The sequence below is a fragment of the Lichenostomus cassidix genome, chromosome 7, assembly GCF_008360975.1.
Source record: "Lichenostomus cassidix isolate B80296 chromosome 7, HeHo_3.0, whole genome shotgun sequence".
NCBI lineage: Eukaryota > Metazoa > Chordata > Aves > Passeriformes > Meliphagidae > Lichenostomus > Lichenostomus cassidix.
In genome coordinates this window covers 20526673-20548225 of record NC_139488.1, presented here as the reverse complement: position 1 = coordinate 20548225, position 21553 = coordinate 20526673, and the positions used below count along the sequence as shown (strand labels likewise).

Here is a 21553-nt window from a genome sequence, read left to right as displayed (position 1 = left end):
GTGGCTTTTTCAGATCAGCAGCTCTTGTTTGATGCACTTTTCCTTCAAGTATACCCTGGCTCTTTAGAGGCAAGGTAAATTGTAGTCTTCCCAGTACCCTTTGCAATTTTAACACTACTGAAAAGGGTTCTCTACCCCTATGTAGCAGATTCTGTGTGTGCCAACATTCATTACATTTTTTTTTTAAGTAGCATCACTGACTGCAACCAAACATTTTGTTCCATTCAACATATGTATCAAGCTCTTTTTGAGATATGCTAGGCTGTATCTTGCAGAAAGCATTTTCAAAGTCTTGATATGTAACTGGCCTCAACTGGCTGGGCATAATGGCTGAAAGGTCTGTGGCTGGCATGGCATGGAGTGGGCCCACCACGGCTTCCTGACACAAGTGAGCCACATCTAGTCCAGAAAAGCCTTCTGTGCGCTGGACAAGCAGTGCAACCTCCTTGTCATTGAGACAGTAATTGTGCTGTGAGAGCAGTTGTACTATTATCTGGTGTCTCGCTGTGCTGTCAGGAAGTGGGATTAAAAGTCGTTTCATGAAGTACCTTCGAAGAGATTCATCAATTTCTTCTGGTTTACTCGTAGCGCAAATTACTACTATTTGGTCCTCAGCAGAAGTCAGTACAGTGTCCAGCTGCATAAGGAACTCGGTTCTCATCCGACTTACTGGACTATGTTCTTCACTCACTTGAGAGGAAAGGAGCATATCAATGTCACTAACAAAAATCACCGAGGGTTGGCGACACCTTGCCACGAGGAAGGAGGCATGGACAATTTTTTCTCCTTCCCCTAACCACTTTGTGACAAGGCCAGAGCCAGTGATTTTGAAAAACGTGGCCCCCAGCTGGCTAGCTATACATCTGCCCATTAATGTTTTGCCTGTTCCCCGAGGTCCAAATAAAAGGATGCTCCGAGGTAGAGCAGTCAGTCCATTGAATGCATCTGACCTCAATACTGGCCATAAAACCTCCTCCTTAATGACGGCCTTTACTAGATCTAGGCCAGCAATGTCACTCCAGTCCACGGGAGGTCCTTGGTTGATAATCTCATTGGTAACAAGGTCAATGAGGTGTGTGTCAGTATTCTTCAGTTGCTCGTCCACAGAGTGGTTGGATGAGGTAGCTGCACGAAGTCCCGGGCCTTGCATTGGGTGAGGGAGGAGCTGCCTGTGCTCGTCACCGTGCTCATTCATTACTGGGGAGCTATACTTCCCAAACGAGTCACTCGATCTCGAACCCAGTGAGTTTTTAGCAGTACTATAGGATGGGGGTGTTAGAGCCCTACTGGACTGGCTACTGAATTTCCTTTGCTGTTCAGAGGACATTAGCTGCTTTGTTGGCTTAAATGCTAAGGATGATGTTTCAGCACTTCTGTCAAAACCATTCCCTCTGTTTGCATTTGAAATGCTGTTGTCTGGCATTCGATACATTGGACTCTGTGTAGATCTCTGTTGGCCATAGCTGTAATTTCCATAACTGGAGTCCATTTCTCCTTGCCCTGCCATGTAGAAAGCTTTCCTTTTGAGAGAGCTGGCTGAACTGTTTGTCAGGGCAGACGGTGCGATCGGCGTCAGACCGTGGCCCTGGTAGGAGTAGCTGGGGACAGTGGTTGGGGGCAGAGGGGTTGGAGCAGGGATTCCTGAAGGCAGGTAAGCCGAGGGTGGCGGGGCACCCCCAGGGCTGTACCCAGGGCCAACAGCTGTTTGAGGAGGATAACTGGCAGAAGGGTAGCTGTAACTGGACAGGTTGGAGGTCCCGTTGTAGCCAGGGACGAGGGCTGGTGGCGGCGGCGGTGGTGGAGGCTGTAGAAGTCCCGAGCTATGCAGGGGGGACGGATGAGGGGATGGAAGTGCAGGTGCTGGCTGGCCACTGTAACTGGTATGCAAGTACGATCCGTTGTATCCTGTGGCATATTCCTGAGATGGGAGCCCTGAATGAAGACTGGGAACGGTGTGACTTCCACAGGTGCTGCTGGAGTAACTGGGTTCAGCCAGGTTACTAGCCACCCCAGGAGAGCTCCCGATGCTGGCTGAGACATCTGCGGGAGGGAGGGCTGCACTTACCCCAGCTTTGCTGGCGGTGATGACATCTGGGACACAGTTCATGGGATACACACTCTCCGAGTTCAGGGATGGCTGCCAAGGCTCACTTTCATTCTTCCGACCATTCACCAGCCCCGAGGGAGCTTCAGAGTAATTGCTGAGAATGGGTCGCTCGGCCGGGCCTTCCAAAATACCGGAATATTTTTCTGCATACTTTTTCAGAAGGTTGGAGGCGGTCAGAGCCGAGATGTCATCGTTGGCCCAGGCGTACTGGTAGGTGCGCTGCAGGTGCCCCCGGTAGGCTTCCACCTTGTGGGCTGGGGAGCGCGTGGTTGAAGTGATATCGAAGTGCTGCTCTGGCCACTGGGCATGCTCCGGCGTCCACTGCATCTTCAAGCCTAGGGCAGTAGGAAACAACAAAGTTAACAGTGACCTCAGCCTTTGCCAGGTGTTTTAAAATGAGTTCTCAAACATACAGTCTGTGAACTTCTTCAGCTCCCTGAAGCACTGTACTTAACACCACCAGTCCTTGAGGAAAGAAAATGTAATGACCTTATGAAACAGTATGGTTGGTTTGTTACAGCTACCTACACGCATAACCAAATTTTTTGCCAATTCCGTAGGGGGTCATTTTTTTGTTTAAAAATATAGGTAATGCTACAGCTTTCAAAGTAATTAAATAAAACTCAGTATATTTTAAATACTCTGAGTAGGTATTTGCTGTTAACATACACGGCATCCAACTGCTCTGTCCTCTTTCATCACTGTTTCAATTTTATATTTTAACCAATATAAAAATATGAGACACAGCTGACAGATCACATCTAGGATACCTCTCTTATTTGGTACTGAACACCTAGTTAGCAGAGTATAATGCACCCTGCGCAGAACAATATGACACAGACATAGCAGGTCATTCCATAATCCAACTCTCATCTAAAGTGGTCCACGACAGTTTCAAATCTGCTTCGTGGAGTGCAGCAAAGCAATCTCCCAGGCAGCGCTCTGTCGCTTTCATCACACAAAGCCTACAACTCGGTATGAATTACAACTGGCTCCTTTCTGCCTCTCAGTTCTGTTGTTGAGGGTCTGGAAAAAAAAAACAAGCATGACTTGTCTGTCGGTCTCCTTGCTTGCTTTCTCTTCCCCCCCTCTGCTTCACAGCCTCCAGGGTACAAAGAAAGAGGGTTAAAGAAAAAAAAAAGAAAAAAAAAAAGATGAAGAAAAGGAAAAAGAAATGAAGCCTAGTCCCTAAAAGTTCTGTGGCTTCCACAGCTAGCTATAAAAATCCCCCCAAACAAAGAGTACAAAACCAAAACCAAACCTATCCATAAAAAAAAAAAAGAAAAAAAATGCAAATGTAATTTTAAAACAATTAATCATTTAATAATGTGATGTGAATTATCCCTCCTCCTTATAATCCACTGCAATGGGTAAGAGCAATTTACAAGTGTTAAGATAAACCCCTCCAACTTGTACCTATGCATGGTAGACACATTGTTGGGTTTTGTACAGCTGTATCAAATAGACCTCCTTAATCTCTCTCGTATTACCAAAAGTGATTTTTGCAAACAGTCTTGTGCCCTCTGGCACAGATTCCCTGATAAGGAGGAGGCCTAGTCGAAATGAAGCATCTGTGGCACTAGCTCCCCTCTGAATTACTGCAGTCTATTTTGACAGCTTCTACCCCCTCCTGTTTCTCTCCCCAACCCCTTTAGCTCTTCATTGCCTGACTCTGGCATCTGACATGGCCAGCTTAGCCTCGCTGAGCTAAACCTAACACAGCACACAGTTTGGTAACAGAATGGCATGTTTATTCCCTTCTGACTCCCTCTTCCTTGTTTGCAAAACCACTGCACCAGACACTGGAAGTTAATTAGCAGGATGATGCTGTGCTAATTGTGTTAATTTACAAGGTTTTAGTCAAAGAGAATCATGCCAGGGCTGGCACTGCTGTCATGCTTCCGACTTAATGATTAAGAAATACTGAAAACAAGGTGGGAAGGATTGCAGTAATTACACAATAAATGAATAAAGCAACAGATTCATTTGCAATTATATTTTATTGTGGTTGCACTCATTTGCATTTGGATTCTCTCTTTTTTTTTGATTCATGTATTTGCAAATCACCAAATCATTTAAATTTAGGCTGAAAATGGCAAAGTACCTCTAACTGAGCACTATATTTTTTTAGTACAACTATTGCAAAAAAATGCAGAAAAATCTCAGAAAAAATGGCCTGAGTGTGCCATTGATTACTTGTGGATTTTTTTTGTCCTGAGCATTCTCTTTCCCTCTCATTTTTCAAACACTTTGACAACTTGAGAAAAATGTTTGTTAACAATTAAACAGTATTCCTAGAAAAGTTATTCAGAGAAGTGCTTTTGACAAATGCAACTTTGACACTGAGGTTTTGTCAGATTTATTTCTTTCATTTAGCATTAATATAGTATTTTTTGCTAATTGTTTCTGGTGTTTCAACTACTGCCTTTCAGAGAGATTAAGTTTATCATGAAATTGGGAGGAATTATAGAAATTACGCTATTAAAAAATTGCATTTAAAAATTGAATTTTAATGAGAAACTATCAGAAGTTTCCAGAAATCACACTTTGTTAAATTCTTCTGGAAATCTGAAGAGCAAATCACCAAGAGCCAATTGCAAGTACTCAGTATCTGAAATTATTCTAATATCATAAGAAATATCACAAGCTTTTTTTAGAGCCAAAAATATTAATGTATTTGTAATGTAGAACTGCATGACAGCATACAAGTTCACTGCCCCATTAAAAAAAAAAAGCCAAACAAAACAAACAAACAAAACCTATCCGTGTTCTGCAATGTTTGGCTTATAAGGTTACCAAAACACTGGAAGCTTCTGTTACAGAGATGTAGAAAAACTTGAGTAGGTTGATGTTTCACTAGATACTAATGAACAGATGCCATGAGCAAGACTATTTGCAAAGAATGCACTAAAGCAGCAGTGAAACTTTGTAAAAAGAAGTCAAAATAGACATGGATGGCCCAGAGAACCTGATAGGGCTATAATTGTACTGTAGTTAATGAATACGCTTTTGGCACATTGTTTTTAAATGCTTCTAAAAGAAAGCCTATTCAATTTAAAGAGATAAAAGAATGCACTGGGTCAGAGCTCAACAACATATATCACACACACCCTATTTTGGAAGCTGTTCAAAATACCTTTCACAAATACTTAAAAAATTTCATCAGTTGGTCTTTTATTCTTTAGAATGGCTCACGTGATTTTAAAATAAAATAATTAAATTTATAGTCACAGTGGGGAGATGTATTTAGATTGTGTAAAAATTCAATTCTTTGTACTTTATTTGCCTAGATTCATTACTTTTTCTTATTATGAGGCTGCAAAAGAATGTCAGAAAATCTAAATTATCCATTATAAGAGGAGAGAGAAATCACATCATCAGCATTCTTTATTTAGAATAATTGCTAGATAGACCAGTAGTTTCACATTGTCATGCTATCTTTGGATATGCTCACTGAACAATAATTGAAAGTTTATTTATTGATGCATATTAAATACCAGTGCATTTAACAAAGGCTGTAAAGGCAGGATTAGGCTTTGATTAGATAAGCTTAAGAGAACAGGACTGTCCTCATCCCATGAAACATGAGCATTTATTCCAGCACATCACAATCATTAGTGTTATTTGGAAGCACAGGTTAATAGTTAACCATAAGCATATTTTTTGCATTAGTAGGCAGTGAAGAAATCTGTATTTGCATGAAGTCTACTGGAATGGTCTGGACTGCGGGCACAAAGAGCCATTTCCTCAATTTGATATTAATTGAAAAAGCAGAAAACTTTTGCTGGGTTTGACTCTATTTGATAATAGTTCACAAATTGTTTGACAAAAGCCAAATGTCTAATTTGGGACAAAAAAAGAAGCAGCAGCTGTAGTATCTTTTAATTATGCAAACATTCCTCTTCCCTCCCCCCCACTCCCAGCCCCAAATTGCTTAATTGTTATAGCCACTTCCTCTCCATATTACAAATTATATTTTATTAACTGCTTTTTGTTTGAGCTGATACATCTTTCTGCATTTCTTTTGTTAGGATTCCAAATGCTGATATAAACATCTAAAATTAGGTAAATGAGGGCATATTTAGAGGTTGCATTTTTTTATTTTAGTGTAATTTAAACTCTGACATAAATCACAGAGGTGCAGATAGTGTATTTGCTTAATAACTTTCTGAAAATCCAGAAGCAATGCAAGGCTGAATGTATTTTAAAAAAAAAAAATCTTTGCTAACTTAGGAATCTTCTGAACTATCGACATTTTTGAACTGTGTAAAGTGTGCTGGTATGGGCTGTAAAAGGCAAAAGGAAAGGATTCTGTTCTTTAAGTACAGGTATGTACTTATCAGAGAATTGCTTTTAAGATAAATTTAATACATTATATAGAGAGGCAGTGTAGGCTTTTTTAGTAGTATCTATTTTTCCTTGTCCTGACAGCCTTGCTATACACCCTTGCTCCATAATTCTTCCAGCTGGATCTATCTGGATTACATTTAAAGTAATTATAGTCAACAATTTCATTATGGAATTACTTTGAACTAAGTGTTTGACCATTTTTCCCTTTCTAATATTATGCACTTAGCCTGAGAACAGAAAATCTAATACACAATACTTCATCAGTTGCACATATAATAATTCCATATGACCAAAAGCCACTTACATATCCAGACCTATGAATTAAAATTAAAAACAAACAAACAAACAAACAAAAATCAAGCAAAAAGGAAAAAAAAGACGCCAGAGTTACGAAAAAATAACATTGCAATCTGAATGCAAAAAAGGAACAAGCAACATCCTCCACCTCCTTGCTGTCCAATGGGGCCTGATCCTGCTGGGAGCTCAGATGAGTTTGTGCATACAAAGAACCCCCCAGTGCTGGTGCCCTCAGTATCAGGTCAAAACTTCTCATCCCCTTACAGGATTATATCTGTCAAAAAAGATAAATAACTAGCCTTTCCTTTCAATTTAAATACAAGGGTTTCTGTTGAAAACAGGCATGAAAACGTGGTCCAGAAATAGGACCACACTGGGTAAAACCACCACAAAGGATTTGCAGTGTTCCAACTCAGCAACTTGGCTAGCAACAACGTGCTTTAGACAAAGGATACTGGGACTTAAGTAAACCCCTCATCTATTCACACCTCTCATAAAATAATCAAAATAAAATTAAATCATAGGCAGCTGTGGATTTCTGAAGATACTGCCAGAGATTGCACTGCACTTCCAAAGATGCCGGTGAAGAAAACATAAATGTCCCAGAGCTACTGTGCACAAGGCACTAGAAAGAGGGCAGCACACCAACCTTCCCAACCAGCTATCAAAGTTTCAGTTTGGATCACAGGCCTTCAGCTGTTCCTTCAACATACCTGAAGCAAAAGAAAGTAACTCTTCTCTTCTTCTGGTCCCTCTATTGCTGCCCCGTTCACCCTTGCAGTGCATAGGTCCTACCCAGCACACATCAGCAGCTTCCTTTGCAAGCTTCAGGAGCTCAACCAGGTTCTTAACTTTAGGCCTGTCATTAAATATGATCCAAGTAACTGCCTAATGTGCTGTTGGAAAGGCTGGATTGCACCAGGGGTGAACAAGTAAACTGATGTTTCTGGTAAGCATCCACAGCAGATGGGTAGGAGCACACTGCTGCAAGGTAGAAAACAACTCCAAAGCCACAGCTCTAAGTACCACCAACCATTGTCCCTCTAGACTTGAAAGTGGATGTGAACTTCATCACTTTGGATTGCTTACACATTTAGCCTAGGACCCCAAAAACTGTCCCTGCCCACTGACCTACTACCCTCAGCCCGGTCCCAAATTATTCAAGACATTGAGTATTTACACAGCAGACCATAATGATTTTAGCTGAGGGTTTGCTTCTTGTGGACATACGGAGATTGCTCTGCCAAAAGAGTTATCATCTTGAAGAGGTATTTCATTGGGAACATGCCAGTACACCTCAAATCCCTTACTTCAGTGAGAGCTGAAGGTGTTAGTACCTTGAAGAGCAGGCCCTAAAGCCACATTTTAAAGTCCTTCTTAGGCATGGGGCAGAGCTGAATAAATGAGTCATGCTGTAACCGCTGTTCAAGATGTAGGACACACAACTCTCTGGATTTGTACTCAATCTGATAACATTTTATAAGACTGTATACTGTCATATGTCCCGTAATAATAAAAATTAATTCAAGATAAAGCAATTCTTTTACACTCAATTTTTTATTAATAAGCATAATTTCAGCTGTTTGAAGATAGTGCAACTGATCTCTCTTAATTGGAAACAGGAGGGATTTTGAAGAGTGGATTGAGCTAATTATGTTTTGCAGGGGAAAAAAAAAAAGGAAAGAAAATGATTCCCACATTTATTTTCTAATTACTCAGTGAAGACCTCTGCTCTAGTCCACGAGGAACTCCTTTGACGTCAAAGGACTCGGTGGGAGGATGAGCCTCCAACTGAGATGCCCAGCTGTACAGTCCCAACTTTGTAAGCTTTTTTCAGTAAGTGGCAGCCACAAACTCACAAAAACAGGCCTGGAAAGTGCTCTCAGCATTTTCTTGGTAGGGGTCTGTTTTTCCTCTTATTATATATGCATGCCCCACGCATCAGTGGGAGCAAGCTGTTGGCAGGGTATTTACAATATGATTTCCATCTAGCAAGGATAGTGAAAGCATTTCAATCTTTAAAACAAAACACTTAAATAATGAGTAATACTGAGGATCACATATATGTCAACAGCACTTAAGATGAAAGCAGTAAGAAAAATGCAACATATTTTATGAGAGCTCAAACCAGTTAAAAATGAAATTCCCAACATGAAATCTCAAACTGATACACCCCAATTATCTAACTTAAATACTGTCAAATGGTTATTCTTTTAAAATCACAATTTCACACCTTACAACAGCAAATTGCAATACATCTACAGCAAATGAGTTCTCTCCCCACAAGCCCCCTCCCTGCCATTTACATAAAGCAGCCTTTGATAGCCACAAAGACATTTCTGACTAAACAGCCTTTAGAAGATCCATTAGCTTCAAAGGCCTTAAGGAACAGAAATAAGGAGAAATACTAGTGGAGCAAGCAGAGGGAAAGCAGGTCCAGAGAGGACACTAGCAGGTTTAGGCAGCAGAAGCAGGCTGGCTCCGCAGGCCAGCCCCGCAGCCGCGGCTGGCAGGACTGCAGCTGTACTGGGGCACTGCCGGGACCTCCCAGCACGCTGCCCACCTCGGAGGGGTTGGTTTCTCTGCAGCAGCACCCCCTGACACAAAAACATTCCCAGTGCAGAGCTCCATCCTTGCTGTGTAAGCACATTGACGCACGAGCATCGTGTGCCATAAGTAAAACCATTTACGCACACGTGTGTTGGAACCCATCTATGTAGAGAACTGGTCATATTTGTCATTAATTGCAGTTCATCTTTGAAATATTTTATCAGTCTGCCCTCACCATACTAATTTGCTCATATCACTTTTCTAAACCAACTAGAAAACACACTAACGAAAACAATAATTGAATTTTCTTTTACTCTATTGAGATGCTTCCTCTTGCCAGGATTTACATTTTTAAGCTGTTTTTGTCAAGTAGCTCTGAACAGTACCATGCCTTAAAAGGACCTAGCATGCTTTTTCAATGCCAAATGAATAAGATCATAATAATTTCTGAGAGAATACTCAGAACAACAGCTGTAAACAAATGTAAGCATAACTTACATGAGAAAAATTACTTTTTGCAGTCCACTGAACACACACTTACAGTTATAATGTATTTTAAAAAGATTTAATATACCACATAATCTGCAGTTTATGCCCATATACACATGAAAATCAATAAACTGCTGCAGGATAACTAGCGATTCTGAGAATTAAAATATTCACATGATAAAATATAATAATGAATGAATATGGAGTTTGGCCACTTGGCACAAGTATTTTTGCATATTTGAAAATGCAAAATCTTTTAGACCTGGGGTGTGATTGTGCTCCCACTGAAGTGCTTATTTCAAGGTTCAAATAAACCCAACTGAAGATTTTAGAAGAGCAGCAAAATGCATACTCTCTTTTTAAGCAACAAAATAGCAGAAGTAGCCTTTTATTTGGTTTCCCTTCAAGAAGTGGAGTTTGAGACACATTTACCTTGAAAGAGCATAACACAAATCCTTAAAAGCAGAGCAGACAAAATACCTTCCTGCTTTATCGTGTTTCTCACGTAATCAACTGAAGCAGGTGAAACACAAAACCCTGAACTTGTTTTTTAGCAAGTAAGTGAGATGCAAAAGGAATAAATTTTCAGCACTAGGGAGCCTATCATGGAACATTCGGATTTGACCTAAACGCTTCTAGGAAAAAAAAAATCTTAGTCTCTGAAAATGATAATTTTTAAATATTGGATTCTATTATTTTTCCATTTTTGTTGCTAATCATGATTCAGTAAATTGTTTCCTTTTACTCTTTCACTCACACTTCGAATGATTGCTTTGGTTCCTTGCCACTAATAAAGCTTTTTTAAAACCTTTTTTTCATGTATCGTAAATCCATTAAGACAATTTCCTTCTTAAACTCACTTCCTTTTTCTAAATGAAGATCATCAGGACATACCACACGTGTCCAAAGGGACAGCAGAGCTAATGAATATGTATGTTTTATGTCACAACAGAGCACTCCCCTTGTTCTGCAGTATCGACCTTCTCTTATGTGAGTAAATAACAGGTGAGCACTTGTGCATGAGGATAAATGGGGTTAAAACTGCCATACAGGGACGTACTTTATTTTAACAAAGTGGGTGCACAATAAATAGAGATTTAACTGATGCTGAATTATTTTTATATCATGTTGCTCCAAAATGTTACAAAATCACCTTGCTTTAAAACACAAGACCAAGTTACACAGCAAGAGTAATTTAAAATATATTCTACTTCAATTAACAGCAGAAGCACTCTGTATAAATTCCACTATTATATAACGTTAATATATTTTTCACTCATCATACTTTTAACAAAGGTTGCTTTATGTAGAGCAACAAAAGGTTAATTCCAGAGATTCATCTAGCCAGTTTTATTTGCTTTACAAATATGAAGGCAAAGCTCAATTTCAATAAGTTTCAAATAACTGTAGTCAGGTTTGACCCATTACATTCAACTAGCAAAAGTGAAAAAGCAAGTTTATGTGGGCCCAGTGACACAATGCTCCAGCTTGCAGCCAGAAATACTGCTTTCCTTTTAAAGTGCTTATTTAAAAATCTACCCTTACAGGAAAGGTATCAACAGTTGCTTTACTCAGATTAGAGTACCTCTGCTAATTAGCTAAATGAGAACAAATACTGATTAAATGTATATATAGAAGTAATCTGATACTCAAGATAAAAAAATCCTTGATGTGTCCACAGTGTACAAAGCTTTCACTAAAACTGTTTATGTTATTTATGCTTTTTGGCAATCTGCACATTAATTTTTAATGAAATAGTAAAGAGATGTTGCGTCTCACACTTCAGTAAAAATATTCTATAACCAGGACTGGTTGACATAGTGCATTAATTCAGTGTCCTTCACTCCTGGGACCTGTGTATAATTTAGTCCAGCCTGAAGAAAATAACTTTGATCTGAAGGCTGTGGAAAAAGCTACATATGAAATGAGTTTTGGTGGGTTTAGTGTTGTTTCTTATATACAAGACGACATATGAAGATAAACTGCTTTAGAATGCTCCTGACATGGCCCAGGATTAAGAGCAGGGAGCTCTTAGCAGAGCTCATCCACTCTCTCCCTTTTTCCCATCGTACCAGACACACACCACACACATTTCTCTCTACTATACTACAGCTGCATCACAGCAGCTAGTGCTGGCACTCACTGTCTTTCCAAAGAGAATATCCTGTGCAAAAGGACTGTATTATCAACCTGCACACTGCTTTGCTGTCTCCATTAAAAAAACCCAAACAGACAACAATGTCTATATTACAACACGAGAGATCACGTTGTTGGAAGAAGGGATGATGTTAGCACATGGAACCCGAGGTTTCCTCCCCAAGGCAGGGAACACCTCAGCTAAATCATCACAACTGTACTAATCACGCTCTTAGGGAAAACAGAGCTCCGGCACAGCTCCTTCCCCGGCTCGGCTGCGTGAGCAGCTGACCCTTCCTTTCCTTCCTGCTCCCCCCAAAGCAGAGAAACAAGATTAAAAGCAGAAGTACAACCAAAGAACTGACATCCTAGAAAAACTAAGCTGAGATAAATCTTTCCCCCACTTAAACCTTTCAATTATTGTATTTCACAAATTCCAAAGATTCTTTCTTGCTCACTCAATAAAATGTATCTGAATTAACTACTGAAAAATGCAATATAGCCAATTTTTTGCATGCTCTTGGTTTGGGACTTACTGTGTTATTTCCTGAGCATTTGAAAGGAACTATATAGATTGTTCAGTTAGTTTGACAAATTATCTGGGGGACGGGGAGAGGAAGAACAGGGAATTTTCTATAGACAAATATAGAAATCTCTCTCTCTCTCTCTTTCTCTCTCTCTCTCTCTCCATTTATATATTTTAGACACACAGGCACTAAGGCACCAGAGAGAGAATGTCTCAACTGAGAAATTGAACTCTGTGTATGCTGATATTTTTTTCCATATTGCTGGAGAGAGTGGTAAGGAAAAGAAACTAACTCCTCATATTAGATGTTGATTCTTTCTCAAAAAAAAAAAAAAAGCAGAGTTCATCCTGCAACAGGAAAAGTTGAGCCATGTCCTAAGACACACAGTATGTCACTGAGAAGGTTCTCACGCATTTTCACAGGGCAGAAAAAAATAAAATGCTGGTTTTAAAAACAGAAAGAAATTACAGAGCCCAGCTGATAAAATGTCACATTTTTTTGCAGCTATCACACAAATTTAGCCATTTCTGTAAACAGCCTTCAAGAAGCAACAAAAATCTAAACCATGCAATGATCATATCAATAACTAGCTGAGTACTGTTGATAGCCTAAATAACAATAAACTGGGTTATTTTTCTGTAATTTTGTCCATAGTCTTATTGCATATGTAGTCACCTAATGATGAAATACTTTTAAAATTTGCTTCAGGGTACAAAAGTCAAGCTCCACTGATTAGCATCTCAAAGCGCACTACAGGCACACATTTGTATAGCTGAATAATAGCACTTGTGTTTGTATGCTGCTAAAAAAAACCCCAACCCCCCACTATTTTACTTGATGTTTGATGATGCACACTGATGAAAGTCCTTTCTCTCACAAAATATATATAACAGCTAACTGTAAGAATTTCAAAGACAAGGTAGAAAGGTAACATCACAAAAAGGAGCCAAAAAGAGGTGTTGGTGCCAATACAAGATACTTAGACCCCAGGTTCATGGGCTTGATTCTTCTGTCACTTCTCTGGTTTGAAGTCAGAAGAACTACTGAAGTTTACAATTTATTGCAAAGGAGATAAATGTGCCACATTAAAATGTGTTAATTACACAAATTATATTTTATTCACCAGTATTTGGGGTTTGGGGCATGTGTTTAATAAAAATTCATCACAGAAAATATTTCATTAAAATCTTGATAGAGAGCTCTGATATTTGCTGCACTAGCTCAGTTTCAGATTAATTTCCTATGTCTAATTAGGTGGCATTCAAACTTTATTGAATGTGAACCTGCCTAAAATTTGCTGTAAACTGACTGGACAGTGTCTGATTTCAGCCACATTCTGAGACTACAGTCCAACAAACCGCTTTCAGCAGCACTGCAACCTTCCCCGTGCGTCCCTTTTCTGCCATTTTTCCAGGCATAATTTATTACAAGGTTTCAGTTACAAAACTCTCCATCTAATTTTGCATTGAATAATATTAGAAAAGCACATCCACATGGATTTGGTATTAAAAATGCTATACACTATGAACAGGAACATTAGAATATTACTAAGTATTTAGCAATTATAGGCTTAAATTATTTTTTCTATTAACACTTCTCTTTTCATCCAGAATGTGCAAGGAAGATATAGGAATGACTTAAAGAAAGCTTACCATTATTGTAATTAAACACACTTAGCATCAAGAATTAAGTTAATAAACAAATATGCATTGAAGTATTTGATATCAGTAGTATAAATTTATTAAAAGTTGCTTTTACTTCAGAAAAATAATTTTTAAAGTTAAAACAAAGACCAGATTGAATTATGAGGTACTGTGAAGGCTGTGAGAGTTTTGTGATTGCATGTAAAAGATTTACAGATCTGTAAAAGATTTACAGATAACAATTGAAAGGTGCATTACACTAATCAGAGGAATGCCTAACCTCTGCAAAGCAGGTAGGAGTGAATAATTTTAATTTTCTCTCTTCTTACAGTTTTATATTATTACACAAGGGAAGCAGAAGAAACCTAAATATGACCCTATTTAGATATACTAACTGAAAAGCCTTTGTAGAATTTTTAAGCAAACAGGATTGTGCTTCCAACGCTGCCCATCTAGTTTTCCAATGTGTTAAATTGGATGGCTACTTGGACAGCTCTCTATTCATTACTGAACTGTGGAAAGGAAACACAGAGGTGGCATTTTCCTTTTAAACCATCTAATGCCTTGTAGCCAGATTCCAAAGCATCAAGGAGAGATTTCTTTTTTTTTTTTTCCCTTTTTTTCTTCTTCTATTTTTTTTTTGCTAGACAAGCTGTCGTAATTGAAATGAAGTCTAATCAGACTCATTACTGTTTTCAGCAATTTGCACCACCAAAGATGCTTATTAGGTAACAGTGTTTAATAAACCGCTCTTTAGAAAACTACCAGTAATGAGCTCTTAACAGCCAATCTTTAGCGTGAATGTAATGTGAAAAGTGTTCCTAGCACTGAATAGATTTTCACATTTAGTAGTGTCATAATTAAGCTCAAGGAATTGGTAGCTGTGATGATAGATATTTACTGCATTATAGACTTTTTTCTCCCTGAAAATATATTTGAAAATACTTGGGGTTCAATTATTTCCAGAGAAAATTTTAAAACTGCTTAAAAGAATGTGCTATGCTGGATTAGGTCTATAAATGATACTTAATCAGAGAGTATTCAGGGAATGTACAGAGTACTGCAAGTCCGGTATCAACTACAAAGCATGCGTCAAGTTAATTCCACCTAGCTTTGTTTGACTGCTCTTCCATCTCTTAAGAATTCCAGTCATTAATATACAAATAATAAATGTTGTCACCAGCTGAATAATAATGAACAAAAATGGCCATTAATAAGAGATACTTGAAAAAACACTTGTCAGTTCTCCTTCCACAGTAACAGCGGAAAATGCTTGAGAAAAAACCAGCAAATTGCTTGGTTTCAAAATAAAATTATGGATGTCTAATAAATGCATATATTTACACACACACATACATATAGCTAATGCTGTTTCTCCTACATGTTTCACATACTACCAACTCCTAGCACCTACTTAGCATCGAAAACCCCAAGTTCTTAATGTAAAGAAGAGCACAGCTCTGAAAATGTAATATTGTGCCATATATTATTTGTAAAAGACAGCCACAAACAAAAGCTAAGTTTTCATCGATAGAAGGTTCAATTTAACTAGACATACACCTTGCTGCAATAGTCGCATCAATACTACTACCTAACAAATGCTGAAAGTGGCAAAAAATAAAATAAATTGCATGTATAAACTCTAGCTAATTAAATATCCAGAGCAAATCTTGAGGAATAGCTTCTGTTCTCTCATAAGATTGATTTCGGCTTGACATAATATTTAAAGTTATCAATAAGAAATGACCAAGACAACCTTTTTCTCTCCCACTAGGTGAAATACATACGGATGCAAATGTTGTTTTGCTTACTAGAGTCTGCTGGACAAGGTTTGTCTTGGCGGCCAAGACTTTTGGAAAGAAGTGCATAAACATGAGTAATCAATAATGAAACCACCAACAAAATTATGATGACCAGTTCTCTTGGACCAAGATTTTTAGATCAGAATTCCATGTTAATACATCAAGAAGAGTTCTTTACCTAACGTATGCTCTCATTGCATCTCTTCTATACCCATTGCCACAAACTTCAGTAGCCCTAAATGCAGCCTTTAAACCACCGTAGCTGTTTGCAGCTTTCTGATTCAATAGGACAATGAGAACAGAGACCACCAAATTAATGCCAGTTTCATTTGATTTTGTGGTATGCGCGTCTTTGCACTACAAAGTGGAAAAGGGAAAAAAAATCCCAACACAACCACACACCCAGAACTCATTCCCTGATGGGTTTTTGTAGCTTTAAGATCAAAATATCTTCCAGTTTCTTAAGTCTGAACTGAATTTTACTTAGATCCAACATTTTTAGTGTGGCTGCTGCTTATCCTATCACACAATTCCAAACTCTGCACCTTTAAGTCACATACTTAGCTTCTGCTCTTTGCAAAATAACATAACATAAAATACAATAAAATAAAATAACAGCGACTCCACAACTGCTTTGGACTGCCTCCTCTTGTACTTGTGAATAATGCATTAAACTTCACATCATTTGTGAGTGACAACCCGATAGTCCAAGATGCATAATATGCATTTTGTACTGTTGATTTTACTGAGCACAGATGCTCTGAAGCATCAATTGTTCATCAGTAAGTCCTTCAATATCATACATTATGATATTTTTTGTAGTTTAAAACTGGGGTTGACAGAAATGTAGCATCCACAGGAGGTATTTTAGGCATCATTATAAAGCTATGGTTACCATCCTTTCTTATTCCTAACACAAAATTAAAGCAGAGGGAACCTTCAGTGTATTCCCTCTGTAGCCTAGCACTAACACAAAAACAACAAGTTAGAGAATCGCTTTTCTGCCTCAGATCCTCTGTATTTTATCAAGTCTACAAAACACCAGTTTGCTCACCTAAGATGCTGACCCCAAATAACGCCTGACTTTCTAAAAAAATTGAGACTTTTCCTTCTGATATCTCTAGGCTTGCTTAGCCTGATCACATAAGTCTGATCTGATTTTTAGAGAACTTTCCATTGAAGAACTAGGACCTACCAAATTTTACACGACTCCAGGCTGCTACCCTTAGATGGCATGTCATATATACATGAGTATGGACTAGCATAAGAAACTGCGAAAGCGTAGGAAGTCAAAGAAGGAGGTGAAGCTGCAGGGGCAGGTTAAACTCCAGGCAGAATTTGCCTCAAAACACTGAATTGGTCAGAAAGAGCAGCAGCATCCTATAAAAGGAACAGTGAGAAGAACCTTAACACCTGTATTTAAGTTAAGGTGTTGCCACCAACAAGAGCCTCCATGGTGTAGAGGCTGAGGACTTTCCACAAGGCCAAGCAGGAGATAGCAACTCAAGTGGGAATGTTTGCTGTCATCAAAACCAGACTTGAGCCCTGGAGTGGCTTGTCTCAGGACAATTCCACCAGAAGACAGCATAAATAGCAGAAACTAGAGTCCACATGAAATTTATTGCACCTTCTACAGTAGCATCGACACTTTCTTCTCCATCAATTAAATTACAATATTATAGCTCACCTTCTCCCAACCAGGACCCAGCATTGATGATTATTTGCCCATCAGCAAAAGTACCATAAACAATTGTAGGGTACTTTTGAGAACAGAACACCTCAGATTTCTCTGTTCTCTTTTCTTTCTCTATGGTGACTTTCCAGTATATAACGGGACTGCAAGAGAGCTGGAGAGACACTTTTTACAAGGGCATCTAGTGACAGAACAAGGGGGAATGGCTTCGAACTGAAAGAGGGCAGGATTAGATTAGGTATTAGGGAGAAATTCTTTACCACAGTGGTTGGTGAGGCACTAGAACAGGTTACTCAGAGAATCTATGGATGCCCCAGCCCTGGAAGTTTTCAAGGCCAGGTTGGATTTCCTTTGAGCAACGCGGTCTACCGGAAGGCTTGACACGTTCATGACAGGGAAGTTGGAACTAGGTGATTTTTAGGGTCTCTTCCAACCCAAACTATTATATGATTCTATAATTTTTTTTTTTTTTTTGTGGAGTAGAAAGCATCTTGGATGAAATACAATATGAAATTGTTTCCGTTGGTGTCATTAATGAGCTTTTTTTTCTGTTTTTTTCAAAAGAAAAAAACCCCTCCAAACCCAAAAATAAACTCAATTGTTCCAATATAAGCAATCACTTGTCCGAACAACTGCACACAAACCATCTCTGCAGACTGCCAAGGTTACTGTTCTATTATGACACATTTACAAAAGCTACATAATAGATAAGTTGCAGCAGATGAGAATACTTGTCCAACAGAACTGCAATCCTTTATCCTAAAGTAGACAAAATTCCCTGCATTTCAGACTGGTTTAAACACAGACAATTGCCTAGTAGTTCTTTCTTTAAAGGTAGAGCAATCTAGTACACAACTTTCCTAACTGAAATTGCATATGGAAATATCTCCTTATAAAATGAAGGAGGCAAAAGGAACACCATCAGGTCCTATAAAATACAGATGTAGGTTTGTCTGGGGGATGGGGGTTAATAAAGCAAATGCATGTGTAAGTGAGGAAAACATTCACAGGCTTTGGAGGGATCAGGGTGAGTGCAGCACAATCTAGCAGTCTTTGTCTTTTACTTTATTTTTCATTGAGACTATTTTCTCCTTCTCCACTATAGAGCTTTCTATTTATTTTAGCATAACTCTGTATCTTTGTCATTAAACAATCAAGTTCTAATAAAAAAACATAATGCAAACAGCCAGTTGTGTAATGAAAAACAACACAGGGTTGGAGGGGGGTTCCTGCCTGATCTCAGCAGCAGATTAGCTTATGCCCTGCAGCACGAGATAGGAAATATGTTCCTCACTATTACAGTTTTGATTCTGTATTTGTATTTTATGTGTATTTTTAAAGAGACACAATATAAAGCTTTGGTTTGAAGAATCTCTCTCACTTTCCACGTGTACATATGTATAAATGTACACATATATTTACTTCCCCTCCTAGAGCAGAGATGATGTTTACCTCTAGTGATACCCCAATGTCTAGTCTGGAATTAACATACAGAAAAATCACACAAATAGAGTGTGATTATTCTTAATTTTATATGCACTGCAATATCATTTCTGCCTAGAGAATGATATAGTTTTATTCACCAAAAAATGTAAAAAAAAAATTCCGTTAATTGTTTTTATACTCAAGAAATGTTAAGAGTTTATTCACTGGCAACAAGATAGGAGATCTCCAACAGACACAGATCTTTCAGATGCATCTTTCTTCCTGTATCTGACATACATGACCTCCTTCTCCCCTTCCCCATTCCTCAGTTCTTTACATGCGTTTCTGCACTGTCCTCTATCTCAAACTTAAAGCTGTGCCAAATCAAGAGCAGCAGTGCTAAAGGGTGGTCAGAAAATAGGACAGCAAAGGTTTTTGAAGTGAACAAAGCAGCATCCTGTTCCTACCACCTATCAAGCATGTTTCTAGTTTCTTTATGTACTGAAGGCCAGGTTGGGTGATTGCCACTCACTTGAGGAATTTAACTGCAGATACAGCACAGCCCTTCAACACACTCACTCCCAACGGCCTGTGAGATTTGTATGGAGAGATCCCATCTCAGCCTATGTCAGGGCAATTGCTGAATGGCAAGTGAATATAATACCTAACCACTATACTAGTATGTGGGGTTAGCTGTTTCGAAGATACAGGTAATACTGAGAATAAGAGCAAAGTAGACAGCTGGAACAAGAAAATCACATTTATGAGCACATTAGAAACTTCAGTCCACAAAAGACAGGAAAATTAGGCAGAACCTTTATACTCAAGTATTTGCTAAATACAAAGCTAAGGTTAAGGAAGACTTAAATTTGTCCAGGACCTTATTTCAATTTTTTTGTTGTGTTTGGATTTTCTTTTCTAATTATTTTTTAAACTTCTTGTGGTTTTCATTAGGCACATACTTATCTAGGCATGTCATTATGCAAAGACCTTGTGTCACCTTTTCAAGAATGCATCCAAAACATTTCAAATAAATATCCTGTATCTGATTTAATAAAAAATTCCCTTGAGTTCCAGCCATTCTTTTTTCATTCTATGTATTAAACTGAGTTTGCCATGACTGAACTAAAAGGTACTTGATAACAAATGGTTACGGGGCATGGGTTGATATTTAAGAGGTAAGGTTGCACCAAGGTAGGTTTGATGGGCCATTTTGTATTGAGGATAACCAGCAATGACATTTTTTAAAAAAGCTCTGGATTGCTAAAGAGGAGGAATGCTCTAAATGCATCAATGAAAACTGCTGCTGAGCATGACTGCTTTTTTTAATATTTTGACTATTTTCAAAGGAAAGACAGTCATGGTACAAATGTTTTTTCAATAAATCTCTGGTGAGTACCGGGCACTTCTAAGATCAGTTACACAGCATACTCTTAAAATGATTAAACTGTCTCTCACAGCACTTTAAATGATAGACTGTCCAGAAAAAGCACAAGTGCCCCACAAATTAGGAATTGTAGCAGTAGTTGATAAGCTAGAATGAGCTCTGGGGCGTTTTAGGACACACCTCACCCTCATTACTGGGCTGCCCCTCTTGAAAAAATGTTTCCCCTTGTGTAAGGTCATTCAACTATGTTAAAATATCTCACTGTAATGCTACCTCTTTATAACACCTCACATACTTGGGTAGAGAAGTGCTGGTTACAGGATGAACAATGAGCTTACTTTTATATGCACTGCATAAAGATACCACCTGTGTGATTTAGTTGAAAAGGAAAATTTAATCTGTATTTCTGGGATGGCTCTATCTAAAGTCACAAGTTGCTATGACAGAGAATTTAAATTGTTTGAACAGTTCCCCTGCTCCCTTCCTCAAGTTGTTAAGAATGTCTATAATTTAGGCCTCTGTGTTGCTAACATGCATGTGGATATCTCGTTAGTCATATGAATAAAGCTGCATAATTAGGCAGTGGTGTAATTTGTAGCCTCCAACTCTTTCTTCCACCTTCCTTTCCTGATGCTCCTTGAAGAAACTGTGATTTATGTTGGTGGCAGATCGTGCCACCGTTATTCACAGAAATACCCTTTGCCTGAGATTTCTTTGAAATTAGTCACAAGAATTAAACCTTCTAGCAGTCACGAAGGGCAGGGATATTCCATACCAACTCCTCCACCACCCACACGTGGGGGGACTATGATTGCTGGGATGGGAATTTGGGCAGGTGACCAAATGGTTAACTGTGCTTATCCTTTCATCCTCCAAACTGACAGAGACTTCTTTAAATTCTTAGAACTCCTTTTGCAGAATCTCTGTTTGACAATTTTTAAATGTGCCCAAATGTGCACCAAGTTCATCTCTGTTAACAGGAAATGAAACTGAAATAAAGAGGTGCTCCTTGTGTTGACTGCAGGCATTTCAGATTTCATGGCAGCCCGTGTCTCCCCAGTGCCTTTCACATGGAAAAGATAATGTGTGTGAAGAAAAGCAAAATTGCAGGTTTAGTAATGTCAAAATCTGATTTATGCCAAAATAG

The 21553-nt window shown here is 38.6% G+C and overlaps 1 protein-coding gene across 6 annotated transcripts in view; it reads right to left on the bottom strand.

The window, feature by feature from the left end:
* FIGN (fidgetin, microtubule severing factor) overlaps positions 1 to 21553 on the bottom strand; it is a 106354-nt gene that overhangs the window by 7202 nt on the left and 77599 nt on the right. For all 6 annotated transcript variants that reach the window (XM_085066615.1, XM_085066613.1, XM_085066614.1 and 3 more), the window contains one exon: positions 1 to 2442. This exon is cut by the window's left edge and continues 7202 nt beyond it. In XM_085066615.1, coding sequence (XP_084922741.1) covers positions 194 to 2434 — 2241 coding nt within the window. In that variant the 5' untranslated portion in view covers positions 2435 to 2442 and the 3' untranslated portion in view covers positions 1 to 193. The remainder of the gene's footprint in view (positions 2443 to 21553) is intronic.